The 18591-nt window shown below is 38.2% G+C and overlaps 2 protein-coding genes across 2 annotated transcripts; both read right to left on the reverse strand.

Moving 5' to 3' along the window:
- Nucleotides 1–4825: 4825 nt before the first annotated feature.
- On the reverse strand, nt 4826–6554 carry LOC141336866 (putative transmembrane protein 183BP). The gene is made up of 2 exons (XM_073842590.1): nt 6440–6554; nt 4826–5508 (listed from the first exon to the last, which is right to left on the reverse strand). The coding sequence occupies exons 1-2, from the start codon at nt 6552–6554 to the stop codon at nt 4826–4828; spliced, it is 798 nt and encodes a 265-aa protein (XP_073698691.1).
- Nucleotides 6555–7279: 725 nt separating this feature from the next.
- On the reverse strand, nt 7280–16442 carry LOC141336867 (von Willebrand factor A domain-containing protein 7-like). The gene is made up of 14 exons (XM_073842591.1): nt 16245–16442; nt 14171–14455; nt 13997–14090; nt 13674–13802; nt 13287–13473; nt 12763–12932; nt 11039–11151; nt 10726–10842; nt 10255–10449; nt 9433–9565; nt 8987–9139; nt 8229–8324; nt 7831–8096; nt 7280–7660 (listed from the first exon to the last, which is right to left on the reverse strand). The coding sequence occupies exons 1-14, from the start codon at nt 16440–16442 to the stop codon at nt 7280–7282; spliced, it is 2517 nt and encodes an 838-aa protein (XP_073698692.1).
- Between the last annotated feature and the right edge of the window lie 2149 nt (nt 16443–18591).

Consider the following 18591-nt stretch of genomic DNA (forward strand, 5'->3'; position numbering starts at 1 on the left):
GTGGCTGTGTGTGTGAGAAGCTTAAATGCAGTCAGTGTGATGAGGTGCAGCTATGAACGGTAATCAGTGCAGTGACAAACAAGGAGCAGGTGAATGCAGTGATTAGTGCAGTGGCTTGTGGGGATTGCAATCCAGAAGTGTGGTGCAAGAGTTCATGATGACAGGATAGACCAGATACGTGACAGTCGGGTTCCTCTTTTTAGTTGAAATGGTTTTGATAAAATGCCATTATTAATCTTCTGGTATTTTCTGAGGAGTGTCTATAAAGCCAGTCTGATCTGGATGTATTAGAGTTGACATCACCAATTCTGATCTACCAGCCAATGCTTTACTTATTTTTTTTAATCTACATTAATTAGTGAAATTGGATGGTAGTTGGAACACTGGGTGTGATCTTTGTTTGGCTTTGGAATGAGAGAGATGTACGCAGTATTCATATGTTGAGGTATCGTTCCTGTTTCATAAATTTCACAAGTAGCATTGAAAAATATGGGTGACAGCAATGACCAAAACTGTTTATAGAATTCCGCTGGGAAACCACCTGGACCAGGTGATTTGTTATTTGGCATATGATTAAGTGCTTTAGTAAGATCCTGAATGGATAGAGATTTTTCTTAATATTCTGATTGCATTGATGATACCTCAGGCAGGGAGACACCACTCAGAAAAGATTCATTTTGGTCCGTAGAATATAGCTTTGAATAATATAATCTAAATGACTCATTTTTTTCAGATGGGCTGTGAGTTATATTGCCTGAATGATCCATTATCGATGTAATAATTGATTTCTCTGTTTGCTGCTTTAGCTGATTTGTCAGTTTTTTTCTCCAAATTCAAATTGCTGTTGTCTGAGTTGAAGAAGTATTTGCTAGGATTTTTTATTTAATATTTTATTTAATTCTTCTTTAGTTCTCAGAAGTTCTTTAGTAATTGAATCTGTCGCCAACCCTTGAGAGGCCAAATGATCCAGTCGCTTTACCTCCTCTGGTAAATTTTTCTCTTGCTGACAACATTTTACTTTAATTTTAACAATATGAGATGATTTTACCTCTCATGACACATTTGGCAGTTTCCCACAATGTACATGCGGATATTCCTTCTGTACTGTTACTCCGACGTGATCTCATGATAACTTGTATGTATTTTACGTACATTTACTTACGTTTTTACAAACACTAAAACGTACAAAACTGACGTATTTACAGCATCAAAACGTAAAAATACATACGTATTTTTAACATTTAAACGATCTCCGACATGCTGTGACTAACAATAGAACCATAAAATACAGACATCATGATTATAAAATGAAACAATTTTATTTGCGCGCTGTAGTCCAGATCTTCAGAATCCATACGATTGCGAGGAATCTCGCCTGCATCAAAGACTATAGAATACCCAAGACATGTTACTCCTTTGGTTTTGAATGGGGAAAAATGCGACGTTCATTATGGCCGCGAAGCCCCGCCTTCTTAGTGAAAGAGCCAATCGTTGATTAGTAAAGTCAGCGCGTCACTGCAGCTGCCGTTAGAAGTCCCGGTTGCTATAGAAACAATCGGCGTTCTAACGCCGGTGTCGTGAGAAATTGAGTCCGCCCCGGAATCGGGTCTCCTTTAGGATCCCGGTGGTAATGCCTGCTCAAAAACGTTTTATATTTTTATAAAAACCAATATACATATAATACATCTATTACAATGATGAATTATACTATAAAAAGTAATTTAATAACGTATAAATTTGTAATTATCCACAATAATTTCTTTATGGAAAAAACGTATTTAAATGCTATATAGCACTATAACGTCTGATAAATAATGCACGAGTAAATCGATTTTTAAGTGGTTTTATTTGTCAATATAAATTCAGAAAACAAGAATAATTCACTATTAATGTAAAACGCTGTTCTATTATGTTTTAAAAACATAATTCTACTATGCAATTTAAAAGACATTAATGGTCATTATAACGCATTTCTAACTACATAAAATATAATGTGATTTTGCAGGAATTGTAATCAGGCGCTAAAAAAAATACCCATTAGTAGTCAATTGTACCAATAAGATCACTCTGGGTCCTAATGGAGACCTGATTCCGGGTGGGGACTGGATTTCTCGACGTACGCTCAGTACTGTGCATGTGCACTGGCTCATTTAGCTGGAAAAATAAGTGTTTTTTAAGCTATTTGGAGTAAAAGGAACCATATTTATTAGGCAGTTCTTGTTGGATTTCTTTGGAGATTTAAAATATGAAATTTAATCGTAAGTTTGGTGAACAGTTTTGGAGAATTTGATGTTTCCCCATTCAAAGTGATAGGAGCTGCACTTGCCTACCCGAGAGGCGTTTCAAAGATGGCCGCCGAGTGACATGACTTGCCTTAAAGGGACTTTGGCCTGCATTCGTCACAGATTACGACATGCCCTGTTTCTGGTGAGATGTGTTTGAATGATGCACGGGCGCAGTCACGGAGTGGATCAAGATTACAATCTGGATAATATTTTCAGCGATTAAAATTTAAACTTTGCTCTGCACCTCAAACAAACCTACTGTATTCCGACAGGGAGGACTGCGGCTGCAAACACATTGTCATTTGGATCACTTTTTGGTACGGCTTTTGACAGTTTTGCAATAAATAAATGATTGTGATTGCACTTTTCTGTCTGTCATGTTTTTCTTTATTAAAAATCTAAATCGCTTCTTAATAAAATTATAAAAATGCATATTTGCTGTAAAATTTGTAGGTTTAGTTTTTGGGGGTATGTTAAGCTGGCTAAAAATCTAAACTGCATTTTAATAAAATGATGAAAAAAGCATTGATACGAATATCTTAATAAAATAAAAGATATGTAAATATTTAACGTTTTTTAGCTAAAAATACGTAGCTATTTGTATGTTTAAAAGTTGAAATATGTCTAAATTGTACATTTTAGCATCAATAAAAATGTACAAAAATGTACGTTTTGTGCCTCTAAACGTTATGTATAAATACCTACGTATAAACAATGAGACCAGGCTGGTTACTCTCTATAAAGAAATTCAATTCCTTTTTAAAGTATTTTATAAACTTTATATCTTTAAGCAGAGAGGTGTTAAATCGCCATCTGGGTGGGGGAAGTGGCTGGTGTTCTGCAAGAAAAGTAATGCTAACAGACGCATGGTCAGAGATAACTATAGTATGGATAACTGGGTCAACAATTTTGTGTTATATAATTATTTGTCAGAAAGTAATCTATACGGGAATATGATTTGTGATGTGGGGAATAATATGAATATTCCTTACTTTTCGGATTCTTGAGTCTCCAAATATCTGTCAGCCCATAGTCTGAGATATAATTCTTAATAAATGATGATGAATGATTTATTTTGCATGTTGCATTTGTTGAGCAATCTATTTTTGGGTCCAAAACTGTGTTAAAATCTCCACCTATGATAATATTTGAGTTGGGGAAAGTAAGTCTCTCATAAAATAATGACTGAAAAAATGAAGGCGTATCCAAATTTGGTCCGTATATGTTCACTAAAGTGATATTATCTTTTCCTATAGTTCCATTGACAATGATATAACGACCTTTAGTATCTGTTAATGTTGACTTGTAAGAAAATGGAATGTTTCGTCTAATTAAAATGGATACTCCTCTTTTCTTGGAGGAAAAAGTAGAGTGAAAAGTTAGACCAATCCATTTAGTTGCTAGTTTCTGAGATTCTGCCTCTGTTAAATGTGTTTCTTGTAAGAAGCAAATGTCTGTATTTAATTTGAGCAAGTGATTTAAAATCTTCTTTTTGTCGGAGAACTGATTCCTCTTATATTCCATGAAATTATTTTGATGGGTAGAGCCATACAGTGTTACAGTACTTGATAGATAAACAGTGTCTGTCCATTACATATAGTGATAACTATGTACATGATATAAAAGGGTAGTAAACCAATAAACAAAAAGTGCAAAAATTTAATATACCAAAAAAGACTAGAATACAATGACATTTTGAAAATATGAGTAATTAGTGGAATATTAGACAGGTCCAAACAAAAAACAAAAAGTGTTCACTAGACAAACAGTGTTGGGGAGGGAAGGAGTTCTCTTTTAAGGGATCAGTAGGGTATTACACGAAGACATTTATTTTTTCCTTTGGTTCTTTATTCTTTATATCTTTTTTTCCTGCTTGACTCCACACTTTAAATGAGCCAAGGGGTGATTTTAGAATCTCTGTATAATTGTCCATTTATGGATAGTTTATTGACTACATGCAAGGCGCTGCTCCCAGCTTGTCTATGCTGCTTGAGAACAGGATACAATATTTTCTGGCGTTCCATTATTTTGCGGGGGAATTGGTCACTTATCCCGAAAAGCGTGCCTTTTAATTCTCTTCCTTTGCTCGTGGCCGGTTTCGGTGGTCCTTCGGAAAGCTGCTTGTCGGCGTTCATCTTATAAAAATAGTTGTCGATGAACTCCTCCAAACTATCCACGATTAATGTAGACAAGTAACGATCTAAAAGAAATAGTCTTTCGCTTTGTGTCGTATGTACTGCTACAGTATGTACAGTATTGCTTTCGTGTAAGGTGGTGTAATGTTTACTGGCTGCAGTGCGCCTCCATTTCACATCTGCCTCCGTGCTCATGTGAGTTCACACCTGACGCATGCCCAGTACCTCCTTTTTTTTTTCTTTTTTTTTTAAATAAAGTGTCCATAAAAAGCGGCACACTAAGTGCAAAGTGTAAAATTCAACAGAAAAAAAAGACTGCCAAGCCAGGACATTAGGGTTGGTTGAATTGGGCGTGAATTGTCTTCTGCAATGTTTCTGTAATTGAGACGATTGGAGTTCATCATTCTAATTATATGAGGATATGGGGTACTGTGGGTGCCACCAGTCCATGAGGCGCATGCTGTGGACATGGTCCAGCACTACCTGCAGCTCCTGTTCACTCCGAAGCTTCTTCCCTCGAACTATTGGCGAATCCTGGAACTCCAGGCGCACTCTGTGGTGCCTCATGTCTGTGCTCACGTTAATGGTGAACAAAGTTAACGTCATGCCCATCACAACAGAAGTGAAAATTAAATTGAGGGTAGTGACCCGCAGCAGATAACAGCCCGAGTCTGGATTAGTGTGAACATCTTTATACTGTTTGGGCAGTTGAAGACTAAAACCACATCCATTTTTGCTCTTGTTTGGCAATTTCACAAACTTGAAGTTGAATTCCCACAATGGCTCTGACCTACTTCCAGATTCTTTGTTGACCCAAAACAACAAACACTTGGAATTGAGGAGTGTGGTAGGTGTAGATTCAGGCAGAGGAGGGTTTTTGGACACCCGCAAACTAAAGGGCTCATATAAGTGAAAAAGCGAGCGGATCACACAGGCACGAAGACAACACATCTTTGCAATAGAATCAGGTTGAAGGCGATCAGGAAGGTCTGCATCAAGATTACAATGCGGGGTTTGACTTCTATTAGTAGCCCCGTACTGGCCAGGCCGAGTATGATTCTCAGACCTGATTTCCCTTCTAGACGGCTCTCCATGGGAGATTCCTGTCAGGAGGGATCTCCTCTCACAAGAGGGGGGCTGTATTTTTCACCTTGTCCGGAGATATGGAAGTTGTGGGTGTGGCCCCTGAGGGGGCACAGCTCATAGCTTCTGGTCTCTCAACTGAGGTTGTGGAGACCATTCTCCAGGCCAGAGCTCCCTCCACGAGGAAAATATACGCCTTGAAGTGGAGACTCTTCACTTCTTGGTGCAGAGACCACCAGCTTGACCCAGTTAATTGCCCGATTAGTACAGTGCTGGAGTTTTTGCAGGCCCGTTTCTCTGCGGGGTTAACCCACTCCACTTTGAAGGTCTACGTGGCAGCTTTATCTGCCTACCACCCAAGAACCCACTGGTTATACATAAGAACCCACTGGTTATACGTTTCCTTTGCGGTGTGCTGAGGTTGAGTGTGACCTCTTGTTCCTATTTGGGACCTCGTTGTGGTACTTGAAGCCCTCTGTAGACCTCCTTTTGAGCCTATAGAGGAAATTTCTGATTGTATGCTTAAAATAAAGACTATGCTTCTTCTCGCCCTCTCTTCTCTCATGAGAGTTGGGGACATGCAGGCCCTTTCCGTGACCCCCTCTTATCTCGACTTTGCACCTGGCTTGGCCAAAGCATTCTTGTACCCACGTGCAGGGTATGTCCCTAATGTCCCGTCTTCTGTACCACAGTCTATACCCCCCCCCCCCCCTAAAAAAAGGCATCCCGCTTCTAAACAAACTATCAGTAGGTGGATCGTTGATGCCATCTCTACTTCCTATGAGTCCTCTGGCCTCCCCTCACCATTGGGGAGTCAAGGCTCACTCAACCCGAGGTATGGCTGCCTCCAAAGCCCTTCTGGCAGGTGTTCCCGTGCCGGACATCTGCAACGCTGAGGGTTGGTCCACGCCTCTCACTTTTATCAGGTTTTATGACCTTGACCTTCAGGGAACAGGTCATCCTGTTCTCTTGCCCTAGCTCTTCCTAGGCTGGGATTTGGAATTCTGGAGGCATGGGCATCTCGTTCCTCATAGCGTTTTCGGGGAACCATGGTTACATACGTAACCTGGGACATTCCCCTCTGGGAACTCGAGCTGCGTCCAGGGCCATAATTCCAGCATCCCTGGAGCGCTTGCTTCATTTCCCTGAAGCTGATGCCGGTTCCGCCGCACATGCCTTTATACTTCCTGGTCGCTTACGTCATCCGCCCGTGACATCACGCCCTTTCTTCGGATTGGTTAAACACAATATTCAGAGCGTGGTTCGCCAAATGGCGTTCCCCATAGCGTTGTCGGAAGCAGCATCTCGTTCCCTCAGGGAAACAGGGTTACATATGTAACCTGGGATGTTATTGTATATGTAGTAGATAGGTGTCAGTTTTTCATTGTCATTTTAAGTATAAGACCAAAACTCCCAGTTGTCTGTGACTGGTGGCACGAAGTGATGCTTAAATAAACACATAAGCATTAAGATTAATTTAAAAAACTTAATGTGGCAGAGGTTCAGTGATCCAAGACTAGTCCCAAAATCATCTGTTCACATATTAAAGTGAGAGTGAAATTAGTAATAATAAACCCTAAAGTCACCATGTAATCACAATAAACAATTCTTACTTCCTGTTATACTACAGCATTTATTATACTTTTCCATGCACAGCATTCCTTTTCATTAATTTATTTCATAATGTCTATTCAAAATATCTTCTCTCCTAGAAACCTGATGATGAGTTCAACAGTAAAGATGTTAATATAGCAGTGTAACATGCTGTGCTAAATGTTATTTAGAAACATACAAAATGGGAAATAAAAAGCAAATGAAAGAAAGACACATGGAAAGCATCAACCATCCACTGAAAATAGCATCTGCTGTGGAGACGGTGAGCTGCAGTGTGACATAATTCAGATCAATTGATCCCGGAGCTTCTGCCTCAATAGTGAGTGTGACATCCGTCCCTGACTCTGTGTCATAGGGTGCAGTCAGTGTGATGCTTCCTTGAGCACTTCCCCCTGTCCCCAGGGTCAAAGAGCTGGGGAAAGACATGCTGAAGCCCTGGTCAGTCCGAGCTCTGATAGTGTACTTGCCGCCTGTAGTATTAGTGGCTACTGTAAAGTTGAGACTGAATGGGACTCCAGGCTGTATAATGTTTGTTGATTGGGCCTGTGAAGGAACAGTTATGGTTAATATATGTTACAGTGATGAGTTTTTAAAACTCTTTTTTGTTAATGTACAAAACTGTGATGTAAAATTAAGTGCATTTAGTTGAATAATTGTTGCAAATTACAGTTATTTGTGTTTGCACACCCAGCTTTTTGTCATGTATTTCTCACCGTGACTGTTATTCTAGATCCTTTATGGTAGACAGGTGACTGTCTCTGGAATTGACTAGCCGCCGACGAGTCATTTAACTGCCCTTTGAGCTGCACCACAAACGCCCAATCTGGGATTCTGTCTATGTTGACCAGGAAGTCAGTTGCACCAACAGATTTGATGGTTCCTCTAACAACATCAGATCCTGAAGCTTCAACTAGAAGCACGTCAGTCACTGTGACTGAATCTCCTCCGATCACAGAGACAAAGAACGTAGCATTCCGACCTGTTCAGCAATCAGAGAAACACTTATTTGAAATATTATAGCAGTGTTGGGGTCAAAAATAAATAAATACAAATTTGAATTTTGTGTAGATTTGATCTAGTAAAAAAAAAGAGAAAGATAGCAACGTTTTACCAATGAAAGGACGGGTGAAACGCTGTCCCCATGAGTCTTCGTGACTTCCCTTAAATATCTCCACAAAGCAAAAGAGGACATCCAGAGAACTCTGACCTGTATTCACAATTGAAAGAATATACAGACGCATACAGCATGCACTGACTTGGCGAAAAGTCAACACTAAGTGAAAATAGTATATTTTCTTAGCGATAGATGTTATTTGCACTGTGAAAATAGAAGTATTTCTAGCAAGATGCTATTTACACTAAGTGAAAATATTTACTACTAATACTACTCAATGCAAATAGTGGAAAATATCTGCACCTCAGTATTGAGTGTAAATAATTTTATTTTTTTTAATATTAAATGGATGCTGCTTTGGGACAATAAAGCCCTACCTACACCTAACCCTAACTGATAAACACCCGTGAGGCATTTTATTTTCGACTTTTTAATTATTTACTTCATTTTTTATTGAAAATAAATGCCTTTCTGATGTGATATGTAATGTAAAAAGGGAGAAGAACAAGTTTGGCAAAAGGCGGATTCGAACTCGGGTCAGTCGTGTCTAAAATAATAGCTATGCACTTTACCACCTACACCACCAGCGCTGCTATTTAACAGACATCTTTTGCAATGTTGTCTAACTTTACCACATGTTGATTGGTGGAGTTAGTGTACATAGCCTCTGCCAACAAGGCGGGCTATTTGCACTTAGTGTAAATAGACTCTGTGTAATAATAATAGCAAGTCACATGCAGAAATGAAATGTTTACCTATGACTTTAATGGTGTAGGAGATTGTGGAGTTGACAGTAATCGTCCATACCCCTGTCTGTTTGGCAGAGTTGAGATTTATTCTTCTTAAATTTCCAACAGTCAGGATGCTGCCCAGAGGACCATCTGCCACTGAACCTGACTGAGATACACCTGAAGGTGTGGGGACAGAACATTGCAATAACATTACACAACATTACACAATAATTAAATTACAACATACTCAGTAACCATAGAAACAAATTAGAACATAATCAGAAACCAAGGCAAGTAAAGAAACAGGAACTCAATACAGGACATGTGAACAAGCAACTAAAAAATTGAAAAACAAAACCTGACAGACAAAAACTGAATCACACTAATGATCTATTATTTACCTGTTACACAAGTATTCTCTACCTGAGTGATTATTATTAAGCATTCTGATCAGAGATATGTTGGCTCACCTGTAGGGCTGTAAAGGGTAAAGTCTAGAGAATCTCCAGTGACATATGCTTTCACATTGGACAGAGCTGAATCCAGCACAAAAGTAAAGTTTTCTGGCTTAGATGAACTTCTCTTTATCTGAAGAACAGTCACCTTAAAAAACACACATTTGGGAAACAGTTACTTTTAAGAACAGCATAAACGAATTTAAGTTAGAATAAGATCGGTTGCATAATGCAATTTTATACTTGATAAACAGAGTTTATATAGTGCAGGGGTGCCCAAACCTGTTCCTGGAGATCTACCATCCTACAGAGTTCAGCTCCAACCCTGATCAAACACACCTGAACCAGCTGATTAATCTCTTAGGTGGCACTTGATAATTACAGACCGCTGTGTTGGAGCAGGGCTGGAACTTAAGTCTGCAGGTAGGTAGATCTGCAGGAACAAGGTTGGGCACCCCTGATTTTCAGTGCGTTCCAAACAGGAATCTATCGGCCTCCAAAGGGCACTCCGGAGTTTAAAAAATCATAGCCGCTATATTGAAGTATAGTTCCAAACCGAAGTGCTCAAATCTAGCCACTTCAAAGGGCCCTTCGAAATGAAGAATTTCGAAGGGTACAACTGATGGACACTTCAGGCTCCTATGATCCTTTGCACAGATTCTGTCCATGATGATGCAGAAGGGCACTTCAAGAAACCGTTGTTTGGTCCCCTACACCCTTCAACCCTTCGAAGCTCTCACTCCGGAGGGTAAACCTTTTGACGGGATTAGGGCATAGGGATGAGCCCTTCCGAATTGAATGCAGGGATAGTGAGTTCAAAGCATTGTTAGAACTTACCAGGTCAGAGGTGAATACATCCTTAATGACTGCAGTGACCTTAGAGACTGTAGTGTTTGTGATCTCTATGGTCTGTCCACCAGAAACATGGGCCAGGTCTCTGTACAACTGCATGTCTGACAGAGACACTAAACTTGTTGACGAGGTATTCTTTTCACTACGTAATGAAAAGGAGCTTGCAAGCAGGAAGTTGACCTCGATGGTGGGAATAAGAGAGAACATAGTTAAAATGTACACTTTACAATAAAATTCAATTTGCTAATATTAGTTAATGCCTTTCATGAACTAACAATAAAGCAATTTTACAGCTTTTTTTAAATCTTGAATCAGGCCTGTTTTATGTATTATTGTTCATTGTGAATTCATTATACGTAATACATTAACTAATGTTGACTATAACATATTGAATCTTTCATTAGATATTAAGTCATAGCTGAAGTAACAAATCAAGCAGTTCAAGAAGGCACTCACTGTAGACTTGGTGCTTTCTATCATGACTTCAACTGCACTTTTTAATTTTGAGTCCTTTGCTGAAGCATCAGTGAAAACAAAAATGTCTGAAGATGAAGGAACTTGTGTCAGTGTCAACTGCATATCCATGAAACAACAAAACAAAACAAAAAGGAATTTGTAAGATTATAATCACTCTGTAACTAAAGGGCAACCTAATTATTCACAATATTTTTTTTTTATCTAAAGCTTCAAGACATTTGATATTTTATGTTTTTGTGCATACTAATTTCAGTGTGAACACACACACACACACACACACACACACACACACCAGGAGTCCTGACAGGCACATATCTGAGAAGTTTCCATGAACTGATGCTGAAAGGGAATTAATATATTCTTTGAATGTATCTGCATTCTCAGTCCTTATAATAGGTCCAGAACCTGTTATCAGAAAAGTACACACATTACAGAGACCAAGAACAATGCAATTTCAACATAAAATGTACCTGATCCATGTATCTAGCATGTATCAAATTTTAACGTACTATCTAAATGTCACAACAGAAATCTAGACTCATCAGAACAGAGCAGATCCTTTTGAATACAGTGCCTTGCGAAATTATTCATACCCCTTAATTTTTTTCACATTTTGTTATATTGCTGCCTTATGTTAAACTACTTAAAATTACTTTTTTCCCACATCTTTAACATTTTTTTTTAACATTTGTGCAAATGTATTAAAAATAAAAAACTGAAAAGATCCTGTTGCATAAGTAGTCATACCCTTTTCTGGGACACTCAAAATTTAGCTCAGGAGCATTCATATTGCTTCTAGATGTTACTACACTTTGAGTGGAGTTAAACTGTGGCAAATTCATTTGAATGAGTATGATTTAGAAAAGCACACATCTCTCAGAAAAGGTCTGCTTGCAGCTGAAACAGCTGAAAATGCATATCAGAGCAAAAACCAAGTCCTGAGGTCAAGATAACTGTCTGTAGAGCTCAGTGACAGACTTGCGTAAAGGCAATGATCTAGGGAAGAGTTCAGAAAAAAATCTGCTGCATTGAAGGTTCACAGAAGCATGTAGCCTCCATTATCCATAATGGAAGACGATTGGAACAACTAGGACTCTAGAAAATGTCTGCCAGCCCCCATCCAAGCTGACAGAGCTTGAGAGGTGAAAAGGTGAGGCAAAGAATGGCAGATAACTGTCAAATGCAGATGTGCAAAGCTTGTCACATCATACCCATAAAGACTTGAAGCTGTAAAGGTGCTTCAACTATGTACTGAGTTAAGGGTATGAATACTTATGCAATGTACTTATTTCAGTGTGTTTTATTTTTTTTTTTTAATTTTAAAATTTGCAAATCTGGTTTTTGCTTTCTCATTATTATGGTGTATGGAGTGTAAATTGATGTGGGGAAAAACTAATTTAAAGCAGTTTAACATAATGCAGCAACAAAACAAAACGTGAAAAAAATGAAGGGGTATGAATACTTTGCAAGGCACTGTATGTCATACATATGTACATATGAGATAAAGGTCTACAGCAGATATGGGTAACTTCAGTCCTGGAGGACCACTGTCCTGCAGAGTTTAGCTCCAACCCTAATCAAACACACCTAAACAAGCTAATCAAGGTCCTCAAGATCGCTACAGGCAGGTCTGTTTGATTAGGGTTGGAGCTAAACTCTGCAGGACGGTCGCCTTCCAGGAGCGAAGTTGCCCATCCCTGGCCTACAGGTTAAAAAAGGTACTCCTATAGGATGGGATTATAGGAACTCAAAATGTTCTCATATGCCATCAGGCTATAAAGTCTTTTAGTTGAATCTTTCCTTATCTTTACATCTACATAAATCAAAGGTTTCCAACTGTCCTGCAGAGTTTTGCTCTAACCCTAATTAAACACACCTGAACCAATCAAGGTCTTACTAGGCATACTAGATATTTCCAGGCAGTTGTGTTGAGACCAGTTCAGAGCTAAATTCTGTAGGACAGTGGCCCTCCAGGACCAAATCTGGACACCCCTGTTTTAAGTACAATAGGCCTACCCTGGTCATTAAATGGGACTAGAATGTATTGTGAAGGTTCCTCTGATGTTCCTCTCCTGCTGTCTATGATACTGAAGCACACTCTCTTGAATGTTTCAGTGTAATTTGACAAACTGCCTGTGACATCGAACACAAAAGCCAGAACTGAGGTCTGACTGAGGCCCATCAATCTAAAGAAATAAAGAGAGAGGGGATGGAAGATTAAGAGATAGTTCACTCTATTCCCTTTTATTAAATGAAAAATGTACAGTCTGGACATTCTTCTAAAAGAGTCATTTGTATTCCTTGGATGAATATAAATCATACAGCAGTTATCTCCAACCCTGTTCCTGGAGAGCTACTGTCCTGAAAACTTGTCCAACCCTGCTTCAACACACCTGGCTGTAATTATCAAGTAACCCTAAATCGTGAATAGCTGGTTCAGGTATGTTTAACTGGTGTTGGTGTTAAAATCTGCAGGACAGGAGCTCTCCAGGAGCAGGGTTGGAAATCCCTGTCATACAGATTTAAAAAAAAATATATACCGAAGAAAGGTTTGGTCGTCTGTGTCCAGTCGGATGTTTTCCAGTAGTTCCATAGTAGCTTTGATTGCCATTTCAGCTGCACGTTTATGAAGGAAGCCATGATCTGAACTGATGTCATCCTTACTGATGCCTCCTGTGGGTTCTCTTAAACTGGTCCTGTCAAAAAAGCCCCCATGGCTACACTTCCCTGACAGACACAATTTTCATGGAAATTTTATTGAGAAAAAAGTGTCAGAGCTTCTCTCCACTCGCAATATCAAACAAATCCAGTTAGAAAAAAAAAGTCATCCTTGAGTAAGTAAATTAAGATAATGTATCATATTCTCATGGCTTAAAAAAAAACAAAACACCTGTAGTGCTAATGCATGAGATGCTATGCTTTCTTACCTGCAGGTTTGGATGAGGACAACAAGCGGAAATATCCTGAAGTTAATATCTTCTGCTGCAGTATCTCTGGGAGAATGTTGTCAGTGCAGTTTTCTCCAACACAGCTTTTACACGTTTTTGTAGTAGGACCTAGACATCCATCAATACATATGGTACGTAAAATGTTGGTAGAATTAAACAATGTTTAAAGTATGACAATTTTTTATTTGGCATATGTGGGCAATCGTAAAGGTCGTTAACAATGAAATGATAAATTAAGTGACTGGGGAATTTATTTTTGAAATAATTAAAAAAATAAAAAACTTCAGAAACGACTACAGTACCTGCTAGATTATTGAGGGGAAGCTCAGGTTTGATGAGAGTGCTAAAAGGAGCAGTGTTTCCCAGTTCCACCCAGTTACTGTGGCTATAGAAATCCTGCAGACAAAACTCATTCATTTGCTAAATTGTTCAATATATATATATAAACTAAACTAAATCAGTTCACACTAACATACCTGTAAAGTATGACATACAGCCCCAAGATGGGTTCGGGCAGACAAATATTTCCCTTTTTTCATGTTGACTTTCACAGCAGCTATGCCCTGAGTAATGAGGTCCCGTCCATTTTTGAAATCTTCGTTATCAAAATGATGAGCAGTACTAAACTGCTTTCTATCCACAGCTGCATTGCTAAGAGAAGTCTGAACAACAGCCAGATTGAAAGTGGCTAGTTTTAATAAGTTGGAATATGAATTTGAGCAGGCTCTCTGGACAGCATTCACAGTCAGTTTGCTGTTAATCTACAGGTAAGGAGTGGGAGGTAAAGATAGAAAAAAAGATCATTAACATTTTCAGAAAATTTGCATTTATGAATTTTGTAACCTTGTATTTGCCACTAAATGGATGGTTAATAATCATGATAAGAAAACAAAAAAATACTGGCCATGCCAGTTTGTCTATTAAAGTTTAATCATAATTGAATATCTTAACGTAACCAGTAGTTCTGCTTTAGATGAGCAACTGCAAATGAGTTAATTGGGAATTATAACAGACAGCTTACTCAAAAAGGTAATCTGCAATCTACATTTTAAAAAACATGTTTCTATATTCAACACAGTGATCTCACCATGCCCGGGATACTCATGCTGTAGTCACAATGTGAGGTCACAGTAAGATAAAAATGTGACCTAACAGCACACTCATTGTGTGCTAAAACTAAGGTCAATGTGAGGTCACAGTGAGCAACAATTGTAACCTTACAGTGCACTCACTGTGTGCTCATACAACTATAGTCACAATGAGAGCTCACTGTGCGCTCATACTTTACGCTTACCACTAGACTATTGTGATATCATGTTAAAGTAACACCCCACTTTTTTTTGGAAATAGGCTCATTCTCCAACTTTCATTCTGTTATTTTAGTGCAAGTTCTAAAGTTCTAAAATGCTCTAATATTGGTCAGTTTATCGCAAACATCACGCATGAGTTCATATTTTATTTCTATCAAGACCTAAAAAATGTAATTTTCTTCTTTTCAGGCTGGTCTTGGCACAAACATTTCTATTTGATGGATGTATTCAGATTCTGGTGCTGTTTTTGTGACACCTTTTCACTTCTTAATGTTCACTCAAAATGGAAATTCTGTCATTAATTACTTTCCAAAGTCAGCAAGGGACCTACCACGTTAAAGTCTTCCGCCATTATCGAGAGTACCATGATATATGTGCATGCTTTCTTCTGCTTTTCCTCTAAACAAGGCTTCATGAAATTATGGTTGAACCACTAATGTCACATGAACTATTTTGTCGATGTTCTTGGTGGGCCAGAAAGCTCTTGGATTTCTTCATAAATATCTTAATTTGTGTTCCAAAGATGTTCTTACTGGTTTGGAGGGTGAGTAAGAAATGACAGAATTTTAATTTTAGGGAGAACTTTCTCTTTAACCTCTATTTATTTATTCTTCTTGAAAATACTTGACACATCCTGAAACACAGAGAGCAATATGCCAGTGTAATCAAGTTGTTAACAGTGTACTGCTCTTGACATTACATTTTCTATTAGTAGTGTTCACCAGCACAAACTTCAACTTCCACACTACCTTGTCAAACAAGTCAGGAGCTCACCATATCACCAGTGTAACAATTTCACGCTGTCTACAACGTAACTGTTCAACACAAAAGGTGTGCTAACAAACTCTGCAGTGTTCACGTTTTTTCAGTGTTGAATGTCCCCGCGGTGACCGATATTTGAACTGTCTCCTCTCAGCCTGCTTAGCATTTTAAATTCACAATGAGCTCACATATTACTTTACATTGTGAGTAACACAGTATGATGCCACTGTAATCATTGCATTATCTCACGTGTTGACTGGGTACGTTAACCCAGTACAGTGGAAAGAATCCTTCAAACGGAGATTAACACGTTTAAAATTGTTGTAAAAATTCGTATGAATATAAGTAGGCTAAGTAGCCAATCTACCTGACATTTAAATATGTGAGTTGTGGTCAAATAGGCAATTTGCAATACGCAGTTTTTAGTTATTTATCTCGATCCAGCTGTACGTCTATCTATCTAATTTTTAAATCTTACAGGTAGTGTAAAGTCTTTTCCCCGGGCAGTGGCTACGTCCCGACACATTTCCACCATCTTGCGGAGGAAAGCTGTCTCAGTGATTTGTTGATGGGTGAGGGATCCATCAGCAGGGACGATTTTGAATGCTGCAGCCTGAGGGAGCTGAAATAGAGACCCCTGAAGGAGAAATACAGCCACTGCAAGCGGTGAAACCATGACTTTTGACGACGACTGTGGGAAAATGAATAATGGGAATTAATTAATTAAACGAAATGTTTAAATGAAAGATATCATTACTTTTCTTCGTTTCGTCTTCATAACAAAACGCTTATAAATAGTGTCTCAAACCTGCAGATTAAGTCCTCTTATGTGTTTCTGTAATATAATGTCTCCATTCATGTTGCTGCATTTTAAACAACAGACTGTCTTTTGAGATTTTAATTACATGAGAGAAGTAAATGGTTACAGAATTGTTGTTTTTAAGGCCAACAGAGTACAGCTGGTTGACAGAAAGTGTAATAGCTCTCAAGTGAGTAGATTGGCCTATACGTCAAACTATTATTTAATGTTTGCTTTTATTTTAAATTGTAAATCTTAAAATATTGAGTGGTAAATTTCTATGAATTTCTTTGAATTGCATTAATTTGCTGTAGACTTTGCTTGAGTATAATGTAACCTAGCCTACGCTTTGCATAATTTCCACCTTTTGCAAACAGATACAGTTTGAGCTACACTGAAAACTAATTTCAACACCCACACCCTGCTGGTCTTAAGAAAGGTCCTGGTCCTTTTTGAAAAACAAGTCAGGTGTGAGGGCTGTTAGAGATGTTAGAGTAATGCTTAGGAATGGGTTAGGGACTTAATTGCCCTCTAAGTTAAGGGTTAGGTAATGATTAGGTTTGGATTATAATAACCTGACCAAACCATGCTGACACAGGAACACACCTGCAAAATCAGGATGTGCTGGTCGGTACTTAGAAAGGTAGATAATAGAGGTAATAGAGGTAAATAGAGAGAGATAAGTTTAAAAACAAGATAAGAATGCAGCTTGGCCTGGAAATTTGTTTGACTTTCCCCACAACCTGCACGCCTGTCCTTACAAATCACACAGACCATAATGAAACCGTTTTAATTCCAGATAAGATGGGTCTGTGATGTCAATCAACATTCCTACAGTATTCTAAGTCTAGACAGTATATGCCTGAAACCAAACATTCCTGTTTATACAGTTACAGATAAATGACAGTTGTGGGGTAAACAGTCATGGATACTACACTACATGATCAAAACAAAGGCAAAAATTCAATAGTCGTATTACACAGGAAATGAAGAGCTGGTCTGAGGGTCCGCTATTTTTTATGAAAATATTAAATATTTTTATATAGTGATGGGTAAATAAGGGTAGGACTGAAGAGACTGATATTGTTTTTAACATTTTCCCTCAGGTAATTAGATGTATTTTTTCTCATTTTACATTATATTTATACATTTAGTAGACACTTTCATCCAAAGCTTACAACCTTACAAATGAAGAATACAACATATATCAGAAGGAGAAAACAACAGAAGTGCTATCAATTAATTAATTCGATATTTAATCCACCAATGTGTATTATTAATTACTTTCTGTTATTGTAATTGTTACTTTTTGTTTTAAATGTTGCATATTGCACATTCAGACAAACATTACAAGTGCAAAAATCAGACAAAAGTTACATACCTTCCAGCCGATTTTGTTCATTTAACTTGAACAACACAGCCATCTGCACTGCTATTTATACCAAATTGCTTTTTAATGTCAGCTGAAGAATGTCATGAATCAGTCACAATAAATAAGGGAGAGTGTAAATGTGACAGCGTCCGGGAGAACGTGACCCATCTCCTTATCCACTATTGCTTCTGGTCTAACAGCTTTTTTTATTTTCCATTTTTTTAGTTTTTCTCTCTGTAAAAGGTTTACATATTGAATAATTTGCCTGTAAGTCATTTTGTTGTTTGAATGTGTGTACAGGTAGATTTAATAGCAAAGTTCAGGTGAAGGTCTCTCAGTATTCGCCAAACCCAAACTCGCCCATCAGATAACCAAAGAGAGAATTGTGATTCATCACTACAAAACACGTTTTTCACTGCTCCAGCGTCTGCGTGCTTTACATCAAAAAAATAATTACGGCTTTAAATCACTTTCATCCACTAAAATAACCAGTATTGTTTTTGGCCCTGTAGTTGCTTCATGCATCTAAAGTGTTCTTCTGAAACAGGATTGGTGAGTTTCAGTGTATTGTTTCACCTGTGAAATGCTCCTGCTATTTTAAGTTATAAAGTCATTAGTTGTTATTTATGTCTCTGTCTTTTGTTAAGCATTTAA

The sequence above is a fragment of the Garra rufa genome, chromosome 6 (genome assembly GCF_049309525.1).
Source record: "Garra rufa chromosome 6, GarRuf1.0, whole genome shotgun sequence".
Taxonomy (NCBI): Eukaryota; Metazoa; Chordata; class Actinopteri; order Cypriniformes; family Cyprinidae; genus Garra; species Garra rufa.